Source organism: Mesocricetus auratus, unplaced genomic scaffold, assembly GCF_017639785.1.
Source record: "Mesocricetus auratus isolate SY011 unplaced genomic scaffold, BCM_Maur_2.0 Super-Scaffold_100006, whole genome shotgun sequence".
NCBI classification, from domain to species: domain Eukaryota; kingdom Metazoa; phylum Chordata; class Mammalia; order Rodentia; family Cricetidae; genus Mesocricetus; species Mesocricetus auratus.
The window spans coordinates 31,555,901-31,579,580 of NW_024429190.1; the positions used below are offsets into that span (position 1 = coordinate 31,555,901).

A 23,680-nucleotide genomic window follows, 5' to 3' on the forward strand; every position below is an offset into this window, starting at 1 on the left:
TTAGTGCTAACTTTTTTTTTTCATTCTGACAGTTACTTTAAAACATCAGTAAACAACCTTAATTCACTTCTAACAGATTAGTAAGCTTCTGCTGTGTCTACAGGAGGTGAGCAGATTGTATTATTAACCAAAACAACTTTCTCCCTGTCAGTCATCTGCACCTCACAGAGGGATGTGAGCCTTGTAGTCTTGATGCTTAAAGTATTCCGAGGGCACACCTGGTTCCGGACGGTATCTTCTGAGGTAGCTCTCTTCCACCTTTCACTAGCTCTGTTGACTCTGAGGTGTAGAGTGGGGCTGGAGAAGGTAGATTCTCAGTGCTGCTTGTTAAGAAAGATATAAACAAATGAGGACCTCTCCAAAGGGGCAGGCTTTGGATGCTGTGACCATGAAGTCTCCTTATGAATAGAAATTAACCTAAAGGGACCTGACAGGTGCCATCATGAATATTTGAAAGGGTTTCATGTTGAAGGGGGAAGACTTATTCTTTGTAGGGATAGATAGTAAAATTAGGATTCCGGGGAGGTAACTTGAGAATGAACTTGTCATCAATTCAGAAGTAATGAATGCTGTTGGTAAAATTTTCTGCCCCCTGCAGAAGTACTCAAGCATTAGTGAGATGGAGCCTTTAGATTGGCCAACAGATGTAGATGCTACAGCCTCATACCTGAACCCCAAGGCTGGCCACTAATGTGGGCTCCAGGAAGTTTCTGAATTCCTTTGGGTTAGAAGTTTTAAAGGGTATCATCTACTTTTTCAAAAGAAAATTTCATGAATTAAGTACTAGTCACATAGCCAATCAGCCCATGGTCAAATACACAGTTCTGGGATGCTGGTTGATTCAGAAAAAATGAAAAGATGTACCATTACGATGAGTTAAATAGTTGCTGGAAGACAATCATACTTATGCCCCATTCTGGAGCTATTTGGCTTTGTAGCCTTTACCATCCAGTGGATAAAAGGCAACTTCAAATCACCTAGAGAGTAATCAGGTGTGAGAGGATAGTTTGCACCCATCTCTGTCTGTTCAGCCTCCTCTCCTCTCACAAAGTCTGGAAACATAATATCTAGCAAACCATCTAGTTGACATTCATCATCAAGACATCACTCACCCTTATGGAAACCAGTCCCTCCTCCAAGAAACAAACAGATGGTTCAAAATACAAGTTCAATGCAATTGGAAAGGGAGAGACAGGTAAAAAAAAAACACATTGAATTTATATCAAGAGAATTTTACACACTGTACAGACATTTATTAGTCCAAATTATCTAGTCTACTTTATATGAATTTACTGCTCTTGTAGAAGATGCTTTTTTCTATATCAAACATCTAGATGAAACATTTGAGAGGTCAGAAACATTAAATTCTTCAAAGACAGGCAGGTTATCAATATCTGGGTGTGAACATGGTATTACTGAATTCCTGATACAGCAAAAGCAGACATCTGGTATTTGCACTTTGGAGAAATATAAAAGAACATGACAAGAATGTGGTATACTTACAAAGTACCCTTCATCCATGGGGCTCCAATTTTACCAATATTAGTTCACTGATTTTCGCAAAAAACCTGAAAGGCAGAGGGTAGGTTTGTGTTACCCTCACTTTGCAAATGTGGACATTGAATTATAACAAGGAGGGGTGGGTACATTATAGGGATATTATGGTGAGGACAGGGGAAGGAAAGAAGGAGAAAATTAAAACATTGGTCTTTCATATTACAACATAACATGATCACCCACCCCTCCCTTGGAGACTGATAATCCCGTGTGATTCTTATCACAATCTTAACACAGTTACCCCAGGTAAAACAGTGGTGAGGGAAGCCACATGTTCTTAGGAGCCCAGACCCCAACCCATTTAATACCATGAGAGGGTAGGAAACACTTCTCGCTTTCATTTTACAACAGGGTAGGAAAATAAGATAGACAAAATGCAACCACCCAACTAAAATTTGGCCTGAAAATAATGTTTCCACTGCTCAGTTTGTTGTACTTATGTTCACATTTCAGCATATGGACTTGTGTTTAAAGTCATTCCAAGGGAGTCAGAATGCTGCAAATGTAATCTCACAACGTTTTTAGAAGGGTGTATTTTTAGCAAATCTTTATAAGAAGTCATGTCCTTTCTATCACTCTCAAGCCATTGTTCACACATTTTTAAAGAAGATATTTATTGAGTTGTTACTATAAGTAAATTTTCTCCACATGTGGCTTCTTGGAAGAATGTGGATGGCATGGATCTTGCCACCAAGAAATGTTTAGTTCTGTGGTTTGGTGATGTTAATACAGTTGAAGCCACCATGATCAAAAACCTGCTGAATGTTCTGTCAGTTTCTGGACACTCTTAGTGAGCCTTACACACTTGTCTTGAAAAGATAATACCTTCAGGGAGAACTCTTGAAAAAGATGAGTTTGGGTTCTCCACATGTGCCATGCTCTAAATAATGATAAAACATAGTTCTTGGAAAGTGTTAATCTAGAGTCTTCCCAACAGCCATGATTTCAGGGTCTCAGTATTGCATGCTTTTCTCTGTACTTACCCATGCAACCCTGACTTCTTTTCTCCTCAAATATCCAGGGACTTTCCCACCTCCCAGCCTCTGTCTTTCCATGCATTTCCCTGCTTCAGTGCCACTGTAGGTTACTCTGTCTCTTTCATAGGATCACTGCCCAAAAATGCACTCCCTGAGCCCTCCTCCAACCACTTCATAAGAAGCTGCAACCCATCACACACCTCTCCCTTCCCCGTCTTCCCTTTCTTCCTAAGACTTGTCATGTCCCTGTCTTATGGGCTCATATCTTTGTTTTTCTATGGCCCTCCATTACAAGAAAAACTCCACCAAGCAAGTCATATTTGATCTCTGATAAATTTAGGACCAAAAGAAACCACATTCATAACCAACTGAAAGCAGGTGGTCCCAGGTCCTCAGTTTTTCTCCACCACTTTTCCCCCTCAGGGTACTGTTGTAACTAGTAATGAATGAATAAATTTTTTTTAATTTAAATTAGAAACAAGGTTTCTTCACATGTCAATCCCAGCTCCCCTCTTCCCACACCCTCCCACGAAACCCCCCAGACTCCCCCCAGCCCCACTCCATTCCCCAGGGAGGGTGAGGCCCTCCATGGGGGATCTCCAGAGTCTGTCATTTCGTTCAGGGCAGGGCCTAGGCCCTCCCCCATGTGTCCAGGCTGAGAGAGCATCCCTCATTATGGGATGGGCACCCAAAATCCATTTATGTGCCAGGGATAAATACTGATTTACTACCCGAGGCTCCATAGACTGCTGAGGCCTCCTCACTGACACCCACATCCAGGGGGTCTAGATCAGTCCAATGCTGGACTCCCAACCATCAGTCTGGGGTTCAAGAGCTCCCCCTTTTTCAGGTCAGTTGTTTCTGTGGGTTAAACCATCCCAGTCTTGACCCCCTTGCCCATCAGTCCTCCTTCTCTGTCAGTGGGTTCCAGCAGATCATCTCAGTGTTTAGCTGTAGGTATCTGCCTCTGCTTTCATTTGTCCCACCCAAAAGAAGAAACAGAAACTCCACTAACATTCAGTGAAATGATTCAAAAAGAAGTTTAAGCCAGGCTTTAGTGGCCCACACTTCTAATCCCAGCACTCGGGAGGCAGAAGCAGGCAGATCTCTGTGAGTTCGAGACCAACCTGGTCTACCGAGCGAGTTCCAGGACAGCCTCCAAAACAATACAGAGAAACCCTGCCTCAAAAAAAAAACAACAAAAGAAACTGTAATGAATATCTCTTTTTTATCTTTTTTTCTCTATTCTTGGTCACTGGAACAAAAGCTAGGCGATCTCCTTTCCTGGCCAGCTCGACATTAGCCTCTCTGCAGCCCTCACGTCTTCTTCTCCCCGGCCCTTTGTTTCTCAATATCTGAAGTATGGAAGCTGTTTCCACCTAGTTCAGAAGCCAGGAGATCAATGGTAGGATGATAGACCAAATCATATCCAAATCTTTTACACCTCCTGACTTAATAGCGTGCTAACTAGGTGAAAATTTACCTCTACACCATTCCATACCAAGCAAAATAGGAACCCTTGGGGAGGTGGACAATTTGATCATCTATGCATACCCAAACGCATTTGAGTTTTAAAGGAACACCTCAGATATTTCTGCCAAGCTGTGCCCCATCCCCCACTCTCACACCACTAACATGTGACAGACATTCGAAGAACAATGCCACCTCTGCCACTTACGGCATCTTCAGGCACAAAAGCTTCACTCAGATCTCTAAACAGATTTCCTGTTTGCTTCCACATTAATAAAACTCGCACCTTTGCCAGTCAGAATTTTTTTCTTACCCAAGCATCTGAACATCCAAAGAGATTTAGAAGCAATTAACGTTCACGAGTAACAGAGCAATCAACATGGGAATTACTAATGGGACTGGACAGAATCCAAAAGCTGATATTAGGATAATAGCATGTCTCTGACATAGGTTACAGTGCTAATTCTGCAGGGCGCAGTCTTGGTTTGATTTCAGTGGCTTTGTGGGCTGTCATCACACTCACATAAGACTGTTCTATATAAGGTTCCCCACCCCCTACAACATAGATTTTTATTTTTTAAACTGCCACTGAGAAGGCATTTTTGCATCGTTATAAGACAACCTCTAGCATTAATGGTATACATTGAATTCAAGTTTATTTTTAAATTGCCTACCCGACAAAAATGCTAAAATGTCATTTTCCCCCATTTTGGGTCTCTAGGCTATCTTCACCTGCTAGCTTTTGTAGCCAGAGGCCACAAAAATAATAGCTATGGATTTCTGCCTAACTTCTCCCAGGTTACTCTTCCCACTTGCCGTGTGTGTGTGTGCATGCGTGTGTGTGTGTGCGTGCGTGTGTGTGTGCGTGTGTGTGTGTGCGTGTGTGTGTGTGTGTGAGTGTGTGCGCGCGCGTGTGTGATAGAGAGGGGAGAGAGAGAGAGAGTGTGTGTGATAGAGAGGAGAGAGAGAGAGAGAGAGAGAGAGAGAGAGAGAGAGAGAGAGTTCTCTGAAACACAAAAGGGAAGGATGGGACATGCCCATTCCAGGGAGATCTGGTCCTGTTTCCTTATCGGTTCTGCTGGTTTTTTTCATAAGAATTACTCTGGGCTTCTATCATCCCAGCCCACACATTAAAGAAAATATTGAAAGTGTGTGAGAGAGTTTGAAGACAATCCCTGCAAATCAGTGTCGTCTGAACACAAGGCCATCAAACTCAGGCACTCACAGCATCTGTGGTTGCCAGCACAAGACTTCTGCAAGATCAAGCCCGTCAATATTCTAACATGGATAAGGGAGGGACTCCCAAGGCCCACTCCTAACTGAGGAGTCACTGAGAGTTGGTGGCTGTTGGGGGAGGGAGAGACATTTCTCTTCAGGAACGTAGCCACTAGTAGATTTCTGTTCAGGTTGCCTTTCTGTAACAGTGATGAAACACTCTGAGAAGCAGCAACTTGGGAAAGGATTAGTTTTGGCTTAGATTTCCAGGTCACAGTCTGTCATTGAAGGAAGTCAGGACAGGAACTCAAGCAGAAACAATAGAGAACAATACTTGCTGGCTTGCACATAAACCCATGCTTATCTAGCTTTCTCACACAGCCCAGAACAACCCGCTGATAAAATAGCACCACCCATAAAGGGTAGGGTCATACTACATCAAGAAATTTCTCCAACAAACATCTTCACAGGCCAATCCTATCTGAGCAATCCCATAATCAAGACTCCCTTCTCTGGTTACTCTAGATCATGTCAAATTGACAGTAAAAGCTACTCAGGACAGCTGTCCACATTCCTGGGGATGACCTCACACCTGTGTGCATGGGAGCAGCACTAACTGAATTCACTGGATTCTTTTTTTAAAAAAGGACATGAAGTGGGAAAGGAGAAACGCTGGGATGTGTGGCATCCAGGAAAAAAAAGAGAGATGGGGATAAGAATGATTGAAATACATTGTATGTATCTATAAAGTCCTCGACAAATAAGTAAAAACTATTACAAAGCAAATTAGGGGGCTGAAGAGATGGCTCGGCAGTTAGGAGCACTTGCTCTTCTTTCAGAGGACCCAGGTTTAGTTCCCAGCATCCACATGGTGGCTCACAATCATCCATGACTCCCGTTGTAGGAGATCTAATACCTTTTTCTGACCTCTGTGGGTGCTGCACACACATGGTACTTATAGACATGTAGGAAAAACACTCATATACACAAAATTAAAATAATTAAATCTTTTCTAAAGCATATTGTACTCAAAAACTATACAATGGAAAAAAGAAAGCACCTTCAGCAAATGGTGCTGTGTAACTGGATGTTGGCATGTAAAAGACAGCAGATAGATCCATGTCTATCACCATGCACAAAACTTAAGTCCAAATGGATCAAAGAACTCAACATCAATCAAGTCACACTGAACCTCTTAGAAGAGAAAGTAGGTGGTACCCTTGAAGGAATTGGTACAGGAGACCACTTGCTGAACATAACTTCAGTAGCACAGACACTGAGATCGACAATTAATAAATGGGACCTCCTGAAACTGAGAAGCATATTGTACTCAAAAGCAAAGATTAAATACTTGGAGAGTTTAGGACAAAAAGAAAACAAAAACAAAAAACAGGAGAATTACCCCATGAGTCAGCAGCCTACTTCAAATTTCCCAAACCTTCACCCTGCTGTGAAAGTCCCCACATGGCCAAGAGTATTCCAGTTATTACTTGTCCCCTGCTCTAGCCTGACTCACTCATTGCTAAAATCCATCATAGACACCATTGTCATGCACTTTTCCTTTGCCTCCTATTGGACAAGCTTCCTAGATTTCAGTCCTGGCATCTCTCCCTCCCTCCTTCCCCCCTTCTCTCTCTCTCTCTCTCTCTCTCTCTCTCTCTCTCTCTCTCTCTCTCTCTCTCTCTCTCTCTCTCTCTCTCTCTCTCTCTCTCTCTCTCTCTCACACACACACACACACACACACACACACACACTTAGCCCGATGGATAAGTTGCTCAGCCTTTAGCATCTCTGCCTCTCCTTGGCCATGCCCACCTTAGGGCCCTGGGTAACCTCCTCCTACAGAAACTGTCTATCCCACTTAACCAGGAAATGCAGTCTATTCTGGTGTTTCACTTTGTACAACTTGCTATATCTTGAAGTTTACTTTAATTATTTATATTACTTATTTTTTCTGAATGGTCTAAGAAATGAACTGTGTGCCTAGAAAGGATTTTCATTGTTTCAACTGTGTTAATGTAATTGGACAGATAACCCTTCTTTTGATTGTGCTTCTGTTTTGTTTTTTCTCTACTTGTTTCTATTTCATCCGTTCTTTCTTCCATTGTTTTCTCCTTACAGCCTGGTGTTTCTGGCTATTAAAAGAGATCCTTCTTTCTAACGCAGCATTTTTATTTTTACCTTCATCTTCCTACCACTGATGCATGCCCAATATAAAGTGTGTGGGAGGGTGACGGGGGTATGTGCATGTCAATGCATGTGGAGGCCAGAGAACAAATTCAGATACCCCTCCTCACAGTAGCTGTCCACCTTGTTTTCCGAGACAGGATTTTTCACTGGCCTGGGACTCACCGGGAAGCTAGAATGGCTGGCCAGTGGGCTCCAAGGATTCGTCCTTGACCAGCTCACCAGCTTTGGGATAAGTGCACATCACCATGCCTGACTTTTTTACTTAGATTCTGGGCATTAAATGCAAGGCTTCATGATTGTAAAGCAAGCACTGTAGTGACTGAGCTCTCATCTCAAGCCCCCATACCTAACCCTTTAAAGTTTCCATTCATCCTCTAATAGAACCCGTTTCTGGTGTACAAACTACCACCACCAGGCTGTGTGTGTTCAAAGTCTGTTTTAACAATTTTAACCCGCAGGATCCAGACCATCCACAGACTCATTCCTAGGGATTCCCTGATTTATCTCTGGGGAGAGCCCTTTAATATTCTCTGCAGGTACCCTCACTGTGAGGAGGCTCAGAGCTTCCCACCTCCTACAAGTCAGACACTGCCTCCCATCCCCAGGTAGCAGCAGTTGAGATTAAAGTGCTTCTGGGCAGTACTAATCCAATCAGGGCTGACTCTTTCTGTCTCTGCCAGTAGGAAGGGAAAACATCTTGACCGAATGCCTTTTAACTTTGCTCTACATTCCTCCTGGAGTCAGAGTCCTGTGCTCTTTTCTGATGGTTCTGCAGAAGTGAAGGTGGTTGTCACCTGCCTCACTAAACCATCCTTCTGCCATAGAGTCATGATGAAGAGAGAAATAGAGAGGGGAGAGGGAAAGAAATGGGGGTGAGCTCTGAGGAGTGGGCAGGCATGAGCAAACAGTGCAGTAATACATACATTTTTTTCTAAATTTCAAAGATTAAAGAAAATCTATTTTTACCCTTTACTCCTGCCTAAGCCACCATACTTTAGCCCATGAAAGCCTTCTTCAGGAGGTCTTTGCTTTTCTGGGCCCCCCAGGCTCTCTGATGAAACCGAGACCCCTTCCAAGAATGGTGTACGGAGAACTGCAGAGAACATTCATGATATTGAAATTTCTTTCTGTCCCGAGTTAAGGACCCAGCAGGGAGTGGAGTGATTTGGGAAGCTGGGCAGGAAAGCTGATAAGTGGAAGGAGGACTTTGGAATTTTCCTGAAAAGATCTGTGCTTTGAAATTTGCAAAGTGAAGCAGAAAGCAGAGAGTTGACCTTCTCCACTGCCCTGTGGCTACACTTCTGCCTATACATGAGACCAGAGCTGTATCTGTGATGCAGCCAGTCCCACGCATTCACTGGAAACCCTTCAGCACTTGCAATATGGAACAGCAAGGAATGTAGACTTCCTTTATTTACAGCCCCTAAGTAGATTTTAACTACCCCTGAGAGAGAAGTAGACGAGTAAAGAAAGCAATCTGAGGAGCTTTCAGGAAGCTGAAGTAGTAGTAAAACTTGCATTGGACTATTTATTCCTTCACCAAATATTTACAGAGCCTCTACTGTAGATCCACAGTGGTTGACAAATGACCCAAAGACCTTTCCCCACACAGAGTTAATATTCACAAATAAGGACACACTCTAGTGGCAAGCAGGTAAATAAATGCATGTGCAAAATTGATAAATTCTCTGGAAAAGAGGAGAGAACCTGAATAATTGCAGGGAATTTGCACATTTCATATAGATTTCATTTCCATTCATGTCAAGAAATATTTGTCACTGGACTTCAACTGTGTTTCAGGTCATGGAATGGAATCAGCATATAGATAGATAAAGAATGGAGATGGATAAATAGATTATAAATGGATAACAGATAGATGGTGTTGATGATGATGAAAACAGAGAGATGACAGACAATACAAACAAACATTCATACATACACACACACACACACACACACACACACACACACACATGAAATCAACCCTTTACATTCCTGGGTACTACATCTATAAATTGAACAAATCAAAGACTAAAAAATAAAATTTTCATCTGTGCTAAATATGCACATAATTGTTTCATATGTCATGGTTCTCTAGGTGATAATGTCTAACAACTATTTACATAATATTTACATATTCTAACATAGGTTGAATTAGTAATCTAGAGATGATATGAAGTATATGGTAGGATGTTGTTGTGTGGAAACACCATGCTATGTTTTGTAAATATCTTAAGCAACCTTAGATTATGGAATTCACATGGGGCACTGACCCAAATGTCCATTCCACATTCTACCCACTGAGTAACCTATACAAATTGTACATATCACCTCTGAGCTTCAGGACTGTCATCTGCAAAATAACACTGATGAGTTGTTATGCAGGGACACAAGGAGAGGACCCCACCCCCAGAGCAGCTTGTGGTGAAGAAGTGATAGACAAGTCACCTCTTCATCTTCTCACCCAGGAACAGAAAAGCCAGCAGAACACATATTTGTTTTCCTCATTTCCACAGCTATGTGACCTTAGGAATCTTAGATTAGATGACTTTAGAGCCTTAGTAGTGTCAAACAAGGCATGATGGCTCACATAGATAATACTACCACTTAAGAGTCTCAGGTAGGAAACCACAGATCAAGACACAGAGACTTCATACTAGTTATAAATGCACGATTATCCCACTAGATCTTAGAACTTAAATTAACCTGTTTCTCTTCATCTGTGTTTTGCTTTAGGGCTTTTTACCTTTCATTCATTCTGCATGACCTACTCTGATGGGGAAGTCCTGTGTATATGTCAATAAAGCACTGTTGGCCAATAGAGAAGCAAGATAAGTGGGACTAGGAGTCGAGGAGGATTCTGGGAAAGAAAAACACAGGGAGTCATGATGTAGCCGCCATGGGAATAAGAGGTCTGGACCTCTTTCTCCGGTAAGAGAAATATATAGATTAACAATTACAGGGTAATTACTTAAGTCAGAGAGAACCAGTAAGAAACTAAGCAAACGGCCAACAGCTTCATAAATAAAATAAAAAAAAGTCTCAGGTAGGAAGATTGCCTTGAGTTTGAGTCCAACCTGGGCTATAGAAGGAGACCCTGTCTCCAACTATCCCTCTGCACCACTAGCAACAAAGAAAAATACTATTACTTTAGAAGAATTAGTCCATAGTTGTATACATTCTAGAAACAATAAGAAAATGAAGTAATGGAGTTCCCATTGGAGATCACATATACACAAGAAATGTCAACAATGGCCTTAAGAATGACTCCCCAGTGTATTTCAGCAAGAACCCCTTGACATGGAAAAATTGCATTTGAGAAACATTGTGTTTGCTTTTTTAAAAAACGAGACATGTGCACCCATTTGATTTTGATGTGCTTTGGTGGCTTTCTTTAAAACACACACATTTGGACATATTTTCTACAAGCCAGGAAAGCAACTCAGCAGTGATTCTTAGCCACTGGACCACAGCACCTTCTCTCCTTTTCTTACAAAAAAGCCGTTATCCCGGGACTACAGTGCAATTCGGGGAAATGCCAACATCCAAACATTTTTTGTTCCCCTGTTTTCCACAGAAAATTATCTCTTAAAATAGTTTTGTTAATTATTCCCTCAAAAGCCAAATTCCCTTCTAGCTATACCTGGGAAGTCTTCTCCTTGAAGTCACCCAAGATTTTATTATCTCAGAGGTTTGCAGTAAGCATGTATTACTTTCATGAACAAAATATCTAGGAGTAGGGGAGAAACTTAAGAAGTATTAAAACACCAATGATTAGTCCAAACATTTCTATCTTTTACACACACACATAAATAATTGTACATATGTCGTCTTAAGGATACTTTTCCTCTGATTAGAGCAGGAAGTAAATGTGAGGTAGAAGAGAGAAGTGACCTCACTCCTCCTGGGCTTAGAAGACAAGAATCAACAATAGAATATTGTTGGACTTAATTTTGAACTGAATGTCTTAAATAATAAAAAGCTTAACTATACCTAGCAGAGACATTGCCTTGTTTTATCTAACTACCACTGTGTGACCTGCCTGGGCACAGAGGATGCCCAACTAGCTGCAGCCTCCAGCCTGGAGTCAGAGGGCTCCAGTGAGCCTGGCCTCTTCGCATGTCACCCTAGAGTTGGTTCACACTATAGCAATAGGGAGAATTTTTCCTGCCCTTGGAATCACTTAGCAATGAGCATGACAGGTGGAGGCAGCTGCCTGTGTCCAGAATTGTGGAGCCCCTGGCTTAGAACCAAATCACTCTTTCACTAGTACCCCAAGGTGTCTGGAACAGCATGTTTTTTTGAATACCATGTTTCTCTCTCTGGGAGTTCAACATCTCCTAAGGAGGTTACACAAGCAAGGGTATCCGTATTTTTCTTGGTGATGATTAAGAAGAAGAGGGGCCTTGATAGGTGACTAAATTGGTAAAGTGCTTGCCTTACAAGCATGAGGGCCAGAGTTCAATCCTGAACTCACATGGGAAGAAAGAAAGAGGTTGGGGGGATGCCAAGTGTGGTGACACATGTTTGTAATTCCAATGCAGGGAAGGTGGAGACAGGTGGATTCCTCAGTTTTGCTGGGGAGCCTCATTTGTGAGTTCCAGGTTAGTAAGAGACCTAGCTCAAAAAGCAGGGAATATGGGGAGGGTTTTTTTCTAGTTGTTGTTTTTTTTTTTAGTTGTTGTTTTGTGTTTTGGAACCTTAGATATGACACCAAAGGTTGTTCTCTGGTCTCCACAGCAACACACATGTACATACACAGAAAGAATGGAGGAGGAGGGAGGGAAGAGGGGAGGAAGGAAAGAAAAGAGAGATAAAGAAGGAAGGGGAGGAAGGAAGGAAGCTAGCAAGGAAGCAAGGAAGAATAAGAAAGGTGAAGGAGAAGAAAGGAGAGGAAGAGGGGAGCAGCAGAGGGATGAAGGGAGGAAAATAGAGTCTCTGGCTCTGTGGTTCAAGGCACAGAAAATGAGCTCAGGGAAGGAATGTCTGAAGCAGGAACTTTTAAGTTAAGACATGAATAGCACAGAGGAGGAGGATGCTACCTTGCAAAGATCCAGAGAGAGAGCAGCCTGGGTGGGGAAAGCAGGATCCTCAGACTCAGCACTGGCCACATCTCCCCCATCCCTCCCTTCCAGCTAAGCAGGCTCTCTCTCAGCAATCCAAAATTCAAAAGCACACAGACATGTTTAATTTTAAAATTTCAAATTGCATACTATGCCGCTAGGAAAATATATCCCGAAACTTAGATTATTTTTAGAATAGTCCACTTGAGTTTCCTCAAGTACTTTTTTCCCCCTATTCAACCAGAAGACCCAAATAGTCCAGGTACATCAGCCTCCTCTGAATACGGAAACTGCATTCATCAGCCACTTTCCAAAAATTGGATCTTACTTCAAAGCTCAATGACTTGATTACTCTCAGAGCAGAATATATTACACTGATTACCGGATTATTCACGTGCTGTTTCTGAGAGGTTGGGCAACATTGCTCACATTCAATCCACCAACAAACAGGGAATTCAATGCTGGTATGCAAACCACCTCCACGTTGTGGTTGTGAGGCTCAGTTTCCTTCCTCTTCACACATTTTGTTAAACTGGTGTTGGAAAGGGGAGATGCAGTAGTAATTTGATACCATGGAGACCACAGAAAATAAAAAGTCCCAGCAAGATGCAATTTTATTTGAGATGGCATCTATGATATGACACATGCTACCTCCTCAATGTGACGCATACTAGGTCCTCAGTATGACACATACTACATCCTCAGTAAATAGAGATTCTTTTCCCCTTTCCTTTTGAATATAAAAAGTAGAAAAGTCATTTTTATATCAATAATTGACTGATATCATATTCACTGATTCATATTTTGGTCCTTAATTAGTCTAAAGCTGTGTTTTGCACCCTCTGGCAACTGCAGCAACTTCATGGGTGATACAAGGTAAGAAAAAGTCCTGGGTGGGAAGAGAGAAGGAAACTTCACAGGCTGACTCCCCACCAACCAAGGACGAGCACTGCATGCTCCAGAAAAACAAATTCTTATTATTTCATTTTAATATCAAAACGAACCAGTATTTAAAACCAAATTAAGAACAGGGTATCGTGAGTTCAAATAAACCATAACTTAGAAAGAGAAGCATAACTCTCCTGAACTCTGTGTCATTAGCTAATCAGCATGTCGCTTTTAGTTTTTATCTTCTTTTTCTGTTGGCATCTACTTACTGTCATGTCATTTCCACAAGGGCACCATCTGTATTTATAAAAGAATTATCTTTGTGGTGATCTAGCAATCTACAAACAATGGTGCTATTTAGCTTTTCTTAGGGGATCAATTGTAGAATTAGGTTAAGGGATTTATGAGTCTCTTTTCCACGATAACCCTTGGGAGGATTTGCTCATGTCTCTGTGGTGGTGGAAGCGCTTGAAACAAATAATCAAATACGTGTGAGTGTAAATAATTTTGATTTCTTAGAACAGAAATTTTGACATGTTCCTTGTCATGTACACTTTGAATGCTGGCACAGACATTTTTAAATAACTTATTTTGAATTACGTGTGTGTGTGTGTGTGTGTGTGTGTGTGAGTATATGTGTCCTTGGAGACCAGAAGCTAGCATTAGATCCCCTGAATCTGTAGTTACACATGTTGTGAGTTACCTAACTTGATGCTGGGTTCCCCACCAGAGCAATACCCACTCTTAACCACTAAGCTGTCTCTCTAGCCCTAATACATGAATCTTTTAAGCCAACATGATAAAAGGTCTATTACAAGTTTTGTAAAATGTTCAGAAACAAAATATTTTCATTTTTTCCCACTTTTTAGCTGAAAGGGTGGCTTATGGTACAGTATGCTCTAGTTTGGCACCCTTTGATTGAGACAGAAAAACTTTGCATTATCCAAGCCCACTGCTAAGAGTTCAGTCAATACTTTCCCAGCAAGAGTAGATATAACAAATATATGATGAAATCTGGCTTTCTTTAGATCGTAATGCTAATCTTAGAGAGAAAATCCATGGTCCAGTAATGGTTGGTCAGCAAGCCTCAACCTCTGAAGGGACCAGTCATTCCGACTAGATGTCCTTTGGTTAGGCATAAACCTCCTAGAAAAATGGAGGATATCAATGGCTACCAAGTTGGACCCAAGGAAAATACCCTTCTGTGACACAGGAGTGTATTAGTTAAGCTTTAGGTCAACACAGAGAGATAAACTATAATTTGAAAATGTCAAAGACAGAAGTCTTTTCATTGGATGCAATTTCTTCAGTAGCAATCAATTGCTTTGTAAATTTAAAAGTGTTTATAAGGATTATAATTTAAAGTAAGTATGTGGCAGCTGTTAAAATAAAAAAGCAAAACAGAAACTAATATGCACATATTTGTGGAACTCCACCATGGACCACATACTAGAGTAAGCAAAAGGCAAATGGATAAACAAAATACACAGCAGCTCTACCCTCGTGGCGCTAGTATTTTCTAAAGTGTGTGCAGATGTACCATCAAGTGTAAACTCACTAAATCATATTAAAGGTAAAATTAATATGCATAACTAAATCCTTATATATTATATAAAACATAGCTACTATGTTTTTTCTCTGTACAGTATCATTGCTTTCAAAAATCCAAAATATTTCTTTAAATCATGTGATTATTCACAAAATAAAAGAACTTTTTCAGAACTGGAGTTTTGCATTTCATTTTTTTCAGAATTAAAATGTTAACGTTTGAATGTTCTGATATGTTAATAAAGTATAAACTACTCAGGGAAGTGTAACAGAATTATAGGGTCACTGATCTCAAGAAGTGACCTTGTTATCCTCATCAGGGACCCAAGGAGTAAGACAATGATCCCTGGGATCACACAAGACCTGTACCCAAATTCTGGCTCCACCATTACATACTGAGACACTTTCCATATCTTGGTTTCCTTATGCAGGGAAGGGGAAAATAACAGGGAATAGATGAGGATAACAGATATGAATTTGTTTTAATTTATTTTATTATTTTATGTGTATGGGTCCTTTGCCCAAATACATATCTGTGCACCTATGTTCCTGGTACCCACAGAACCTGGAAGAGATTAGATCCCCTAGAACTGGAATGATAAATAGTTGTTAGCAGTCATGTGGGTGTTGGGAGTTGAATCCCAGTCTTCTGGGAAACCAGCAAGCCATCTCAACAGCCTCAAATATAAATTTCTTAGAAAGAACTCAAGCTTCATTGTAATTGGAGCTGCTATAGCATCTCTAGCGGTAACAGTCCTGAGAGAACATTATCATGGAATGCGGAAGTCTTCAGCACAGGTTCTAAATTTCCCCCTCATGAGTGAACTTGCACAAACCTGCATAAAACCCTCCCTCAAACTTCTAAAGGTGAATTTTCTTTGCTTTAAAATAGTCCTAATAAACTTACTTGTGAGAAAATAGATAGGGTGCCAGTTTCATGTGTCACCTTGATGGGCTGCAGACTGTCCAGCCTCATGGCTAAACATTACTTCAGGCATGTTCGTGAGGGTGTTTACCAATAAAGTCAACATCTAGATCAGTGGGTTAGTGAATGAGGCCATCCTTCCCAAAGTTGAGACTTCACTCAAGTCTTGAATAGAGAAAAGAGGCTGAATGGGGGAGAATTTTCTCTCTGCCTAGAGATCTCTAAGGCGTACATGTTTCTTCTGCCTTTAGACCTGGACCATAACCTATACCACCAGTGGTTACCATTTTGACTATGTGTATTCCCATGTGCTAAATGCTTAAAATGGAAAGCATTGTAAATAACCTTTGAAATACCTTTAAACGATTCCTTATGGTTTGAAGGGGGGGAAATCTATACATACATAAAACACCCAGAATGTCAAATATACAGTATCATCATTCTGCACGATCACAGCTAATACAGTTCCATCTAAATTGCAGTCTCATATTTGACATAATTATACATAACCAAACACTAATAAAAATTGCTGCCTTATATTTCAAATTGGTAATTACGGTAGTAAACATTAACAACATGTCAGATATAAGATGGTGATTTGTTCTGAAATGTATTAGAAATCATTATACTGTATGATAATTTTAATTACAGTTTGGTAGCTGGAGATCATGCAGCTCTCTTCCAAGTGCATGATGGGAGCTAGCTACTCTAAGTTCTGCCCTAGCTGTATCTGGAATTGTCTCACCACTTTAAATAGTGTGTACCAGGTCTCCCAGCAGAATTGGGATAGCGTGAGATTTGGAACCATTCTTCCAAATTTTTCATCTTTGCTCTGTCACTTTCTGGGCACTTGAATTTAGATAGAGGTAATTTCTCTGTGCCTCTGTTTTCTGTATTTAAAATGGAAGGCAAGGTCTAGTAGGATGGCTCAGTGCATAAAGGTGCTTGCCACCAAAACCTGACAGTCTGAGTTTGGTGCCTAGGCAGCATATGGTAGAAAGAGAATTAACTAAAACAAGTTGTCCTCTGACCTCCCCCCTCCCCATGTTTACTGTGACACACACACACACACACACACAGAGAGAGAGAGAGAGAGAGAGAGAGAGAGAGAGAGAGAGAGAGAGAGAGAGAGAGACTTTAAGCAGAAACCAAGAAGAGCTATTTTAGAGAGTTGTGGGGTGTGGTGTCAGGTCCAGGGACCACTGTGTGCAATACTTAGCCTAGCACAGAGGACATGGAAAGTGTTGAATACAACTAGTGGTTATTATCATTTTACATTAATAGATTACATCTCTCTAAACTTTCAAGACTACGCTCTAAATAATATAAACCCAAGGTTCTATTTAACATCAAACATGCTAAATGCTATTTTCTAGTCTGATCTCTGGGCACTATATTCTTCAAAATAAATGCACTCTTTCTCCTTTCTTCATGCTTTCTATACCATCTTTTTTCCCACCCAGTGCTGGGAGTCAGATAAGAAGCCACGTTCTATTTTACCTTTTCAGCTCTTAGGGTTGGATATCTTGACTTATCTTCTCTTGACCTTTTCATTTATGCTCTACCATGGCCATTAAGCATGTCTCTGTTACTCACCCTGTGGTCAGCCAGCAGCAATGGAGAAGCATTGTGGAGACACTATCTCCCAGAAGGTCAGCACAAGAGCCATGAAGTTCCTATCTCCACCCACATCATACTTGACATAACCAGTCTATAGGACCCAAGTTAGGAATGCAATACCCTCCCTGCTCCTGCTCATTCTCTCTCTCTCTCTCTCTCTCTCTCTCTCTCTCTCTCTCTCTCTCTCTCTCTCTCTCTCTCTCACACACACACACACACACACACACACACACTCACACACACCACAAAAAGGCAGGAAGGCAGGAAGGAAAAAGAAAGAAAAACTGGGTGAAATGTGTTGTTCTAATACAGAAAACATTTTTGTTTACTTATTTCCATCTCCTTTTAAAATCTCTGGGTCTTACACCGTGCAAGACTCTCCTGGTTCTGAGACCTCCGTGGTGTAAAGTGAGACAAGCCTCCCAGCATGGTGATAAAGCATCTTCCCTTTCCACATTTCCATACCATTTCAGATAAAATATTTGGGAGAAAAGACTGGACTGCTAATTAGAGAACTGTCTGGAACCACCATGAAACACATTTCCATTGGTGCAATAAGGAAAGACTCTTCATTAAAATCACTGTCCTCGGTAAGAGAAAGCTGTTTCAGGTGCCATAGATCTAATTCACAGGAGTGATCATGCAGACCCAGGTACAGTATTCATTATTAACTTTAAAAGTATGCCAAATCAATTAAAAACCATTTTAAAGGGAAGGAATAAAATTTAGTTCTACCTAACTGCAGCTCAGGTCTAATTTATCTTCCAGCCACTTTCAAGGGATTTTACTTGGTTCTTAATCTAACATTCATTGGAAAGGGTAATTCTCATGAAATTACAATGCATCTCTTGCATCGTTTAATGCAAATGTCCCTCTTCTTCAGCAATGGAGAGCGGCTTCTCCAATAAAGACTCCCTTCAAAGTGCAAAGTGGGAGAGCCCTGGGAGCTACTGGTGAAGAACAAAACACTGCATTCAGAAGCTACTCAGACTTAAAACTCTGCCCGCATCCCTGTGACAAATTGGGTTCCAAATATAGGTTATTCACAACGTGTTTGTTATATGGCGAGGCATATGAATTCCTGCCGTGTCTTTCTTTACAAACATGTCAAGACTTGTGAACCCTTAATGAAATGCAGAATTTTAGAGGCAAGAAGCTATGAAGATAGTAAGGAGAAGAGGCTCTGCTTCCTGAGAGGGGGACCTTCTCATGCTAGATTCCAGACTCAAGATTACCAGGTCACCTTACAGGTCACAGAGACCATCCACTTTAGAGTTTACAAATGAAGAAACTGAGACCCCAAAGCAGACTCTTTTCCATCTCCCAGTGTTGTTTAAGAAGCAAAGACCCCAAAGCCCTAGGTTCTCACCTTAGTCCAGGAAGCTTCCAGTATTGCTGAGTTATGAATGAGACTCCAAAGCACATTCTTTTTTTTTTAATCCCACAGAACACCAACCCTCTGATATCTATAAAACTCTGAAGTGAGCTCATCCCTGTAGCATATTGAGTTGTGCTACACAATTTAATAGGTCTGGTTTTCTTTTTAAATCAAGTCATCATCAGAAGTCCCAAACAAAGAGTATCTACTCCCTGCTCAATTATCTCCTACCACAGGACTTCCTGATGTGGCCACTGTACATCAGTCCACCCTTGTTTTAGTTTAAAGCAGGGGTGAGCAAACATTGTCTGTTAAGGAACAGATGTGGCAGTTTCAGGCTAGTCTCCATGGCAACTGCTCAACTCTGCCATTGTCATACACCAGCAGACACAGGTGATGTGTGAAGGAATCAGTATAGCCTTGTTCCAATAAAACTTTTACCAAAATGGAATTTCCCATGTCATGAAGGATTCTTCTGCTTTTGATTTTTACTTATCCATTTGAAAATACAAAATTCATTATTTTCTGGTAAGCTGTACAAAAATAATCACTGGCCACAACCAATATAGTTTAACCCACTCTTAGATTTCACTCAACAAAATCCCCAGCTGGGAATGGTGGTAGATTCCTGTCATCCCAGTATTCAAGAGGCTAAGGCAAGAGCTGTGAGTTCAAGTCTACCCTGAGCTACACAGAAAGAGCCTCTTTCGAAAAAGAAATACACAGGATGGGAAGAAGGGAGGGGGAGGAATAAAGAAAACTTCTGCTCTTAGCTTCCTATTAGTAACTCTCTGACAAATCCACATTTTTGTTTGTTTTTTGAGACAGGGTTTCTCTGTGTAATAGCCCTGGCTGTCCTGGAACTAGGCTGGCCTCCAACTCACAGATCTGCCTGATGAGTACTGGGATTAAAGTCATTAAAGCCACAATTTCCTGGCCACATTTTTTCTTAAATGTGCATGTCTTCTATTTGTGTTGGAAAATAATAATTCAATAAGTTAATGGTCTCAATGACAACAAGGCATTCCTGGGTAAGATATCTTTCTTTAAATATAACTTAATAGACTGGGTAGTCGCCAAACCAAGTTGTAAGATTGCATCACTACAATTAGCCAGATATAGGAGAAATCTCCATCCACGGGAGGCTGTCCTGAGACCTAAGCTTTTAGGCGTACTGCTTAGCTTGAGGAAGAAATACTTCAGCTGTACACACGACCAATAGCAGCATCAACAAATCTGTCATATGAAGTCATTATCCTTCTTTTGTCTGCACAATGAAGTAGAGGAGAACGCTCTATTTAAATACCTTTACACAGAGTACAACTCTACTGGCATCAGCATATTACAAAAACCAATTTTCTTACATCAACTTCTATCTACTTCTAATTCTGTAGCATAGCTCTGGGGAGTTGCTACAAGGTCTGTGTAAACTGAAAATCTAAATAACATTATGACGCCTATTACAGAACTAATTTATAATCTAATGCCCCAGTTGAATTTAATATCCTATTTATTTATTCAAGCAAAATATCTGGAAAAATATGTCACATCATAATGTAGTTGTTATGAAAATGGAAAAATAAAACAGAATTTTAGAGACGGTCTGATAATTGCTAGGGGCAGGTACAAGCAAGAATTTCAGAGCCCCTTACACAAAGAAGAGGCAGGAGCCCTTTGATAAATAGAATCTTTGCTTTATAACACAATTATTGTCAAATTTAGTATTTTACATCAAATTTACAACTTTAAAATGTGATTCCTATTAATGTTATCTGCTTAGAGCTACTGCAGCATAAAACTGTTGGCCAACAGATGCCACCTCATCAGCTGTCTTTAACAACTCCATTCCCATCCTGGATGGAAGAGCCCAGCTTTACTGCCGCTTTTATAAGCTGTTCTGCCGATACAAATGTGTGAGTGATGTGCATATATATAATACATACAGGCTAGTGGAGAGAATACTGAGTGTCCTGCTGATTTTCCCCCTAGAGATAAAAGGAGAGAAAAGAAGAAGGGGGAAAGACAGAAGAGAAGGGAGATGTTAGTGCAATGTAGGAAGCAGGACTGCAGAAAGCAGAAGGTCCAAGCACTTGTGGAGAGGGATCATTGCGTCCTGTGGCTGGATGTGCTCAGTCATCCAGGAGGCTTGTGTTAACCACTGGGAAATTTGAACAGGTCCAACCCAACACACCATTCACTCTGAAGTTCCCATGGCTCAAACCATAACCAGTAATCTCAGTCCCTTAGCAAAATGCATACTGCTTGTTTTCTCTTGACACAGGAATCATTATTATAGCTTCAGTAGAACTCAGTACCACACTGTTAAAGGAAAGACACACACCCACACAAACCTGTGACCTACCTACACTCACACTGTTACTTCCATTCCTCACAGAAAAGCAGACTTGGCCACCCCTTGTATCACAGGGACTCACACAATGAAGTCCTTGGGTGCTATTACGACCATGGCCTGTCTAGACTCTGCTCTTGATCTCCTGTACTTTTAAAAGCCTGGAAGGCTATTCCTATGTACTTCCGAGTTTAGCAAGTAGTGGACCCCGTGGCCATATGTGAAATGCATCTGGGAAGAGCCCTTTGCCTCTGAAATGATTACAACACTGCTCTCAATAGTTGGAATCTCATAATTATCCGTTCATTCCTTTGCCTTAAAGGTTTCCTGGTCTCTGAAGGTGATGGAATTAAACTCAAATATACCTGGGAGAAGCAAAGCCTTGAGTTCTCTCATAGGATGACACTGGAAGTCTACAGAAATTAAACAGAGAAACAAGAAGACCTCCTCAGTGAAGATACAAAATCATGGGAGGAGACTTGGTTCCACACATGGAAACACATGGGCTCTCTGATCATGTACAACCTCTGAGCAAGCCCATGGGTGACACATGTCAGCCATCTGGGCTTCATAGGTGAGGAGGGCTGAGTACAACGTGATAGTAAAGATGATTCCCAGAATTCCTGAAGTGTTCTAGGAGGCACCAAGCTACCAGGGCTTCCTTCAGATGTTGGTGAAGAAGTCACACACCTTCCCTTGTAGCACAGGAACCTCCTTGATGGTTTGCCTTCTCCGAATACAGACATGAACCCCTGAGTTTCCTTGGCATCCATCCCAGTGTGGATTCTGTCTCTCTTCTGAATACTCTACCCTGACCCAATCCCACCCAGCCCACCAGTACTCCTGGTGTCAGCTAAGGTGCTGGGGAGCTGAGTAGATACATTTTACCTGGTTTTTGTGAAAAGTACGTATATGCAACAGAAACCCAGCTCAGCACTCAATTGATTATTACCTATAAATCTAGCTAGTCATAAAAAGCTTCCATGAAATACTATCAAGGGACATAAATCTCTCAGAGGGAGAGGAAATCTGATGGGAAATAAAATTCTCTCATTTCATTTATTCCCTTGTTTAAAAGACCTACTTTCCAATCAACTACAAACATTAATGAGAGCTGGCAGGTAGATGGGGGCAGGGTGCCAGTTGGAGGGTTACCCAGACAGGAAAGCAAATGTGACCAGCTATATGCCATCAGAGAGTAACACAGCCTCTCTGAGCTCCATCTCTGTCAGCTCTAAAGAAGAATAACAAACTGGGCTACAGGGAGATTAAATTAGATAGACTGAAACAAGTCTATCTTAGCAACTCAGGATGGCAGCTGTCACAAGGAACACAGATCTACCTTTAAATTTTTAATGCAAAAAAATTATTAGCAACCAAAATGTGGTCCTTACTTTCTTCCCAGAATTCCAAGCAACGATCAATAAGGTGCATTCATTCATTCAGTTCATGTTTGGTGCACACAAGCCATGGGTCAGGCTTTGTCCCAGGCTCTAGGAAGTTGTCCCAGTTTGATCTCTCATTGTAAAAGGATATAATTTCAAAGCTTAAGGCTACACACAAGATGAACAGATGGTAGGCAAATAATAATTTTTTACATAAATTTGTATATTTCATATGGACTCAACACTCTATCCTTCATGATTGTCGACAACACATTTTATTCTCTGGAAGCCTTTGGTGACCCCCACAATAGCTATGTCCTTGGTTCTCAGGACCCCTGAACTAATCATTGTCTAAATGATCACCACACTGTATTGCTATTTTGACTCAACAAACTGACAACTCCTTTATGCTGTAGATTCATATAAGAAGGGACAGAGTCTCATTAATTTTTTACTGCCCCATACTAAAAGTATCCACACGCAGAATCAGCCTGCATGGCTTTGTCTCTGCTTCAGAACAGACTTGTCATCAGCCTCTCTCCTGCATCACTTCTTGTGACTCCTACACCCAAACAAGGACATTCCAGGTACACCTTTCCACAGTCAAAATGGTCAATAGAAATGGTTCCCAGAATAAGAGAATAATCTGGAAAGACTGAGAAAAGCATTGGTGTTGGCATGTCCACCACTGCTGACCAGCAACTGGCCATTGTCACCAATCTAACCGTCTCTTGCCTTCTGTGGTCTTCTCTAGTGAAGAAAATAAAACTCTGCTTCTTCCAGGACACTTCATCGATTAAGTGGTCCTTGGCTTGAGGAAGTCAATGGTCTCTAGGTTTGGTTTGCTTTTGTTTGTTTGGTTACCCTAAATGTGAGATGCAGATAGCTGAGGAGCCTGGATTGGGCCAAATGCTGGGCAAAGAAATTGCAAAGTCAGGCTGAGTGATTTCCAGGCATGCTGAAAAAGATAAGCTTCCTGAGTGACCCTTGCACAACTCCATCTGTGAGTTACAAAGGGGAGGGTTTGGAGCTAGAGAAAATGACCACACACACATTCAGGATGACCAAGAAGAACATCAGAGGGGAGAGGAGAAATAAACTCTTTCCATCTAGG

At 41.2% G+C, this 23,680-nt stretch overlaps 1 protein-coding gene across 1 annotated transcript in view; it reads right to left on the reverse strand.

Annotated features, from left to right (window-relative positions):
- The window catches only part of Ppargc1a (PPARG coactivator 1 alpha), a 640,336-nt gene that overhangs the window by 443,722 nt on the left and 172,934 nt on the right, over positions 1-23,680 (reverse strand). The window contains exon 2 of the mRNA XM_005068780.4: positions 1,504-1,568. Within this exon, the coding sequence (XP_005068837.1) occupies positions 1,504-1,521 (18 nt within the window). The 5' untranslated portion in view covers positions 1,522-1,568. The remainder of the gene's footprint in view (positions 1-1,503; positions 1,569-23,680) is intronic.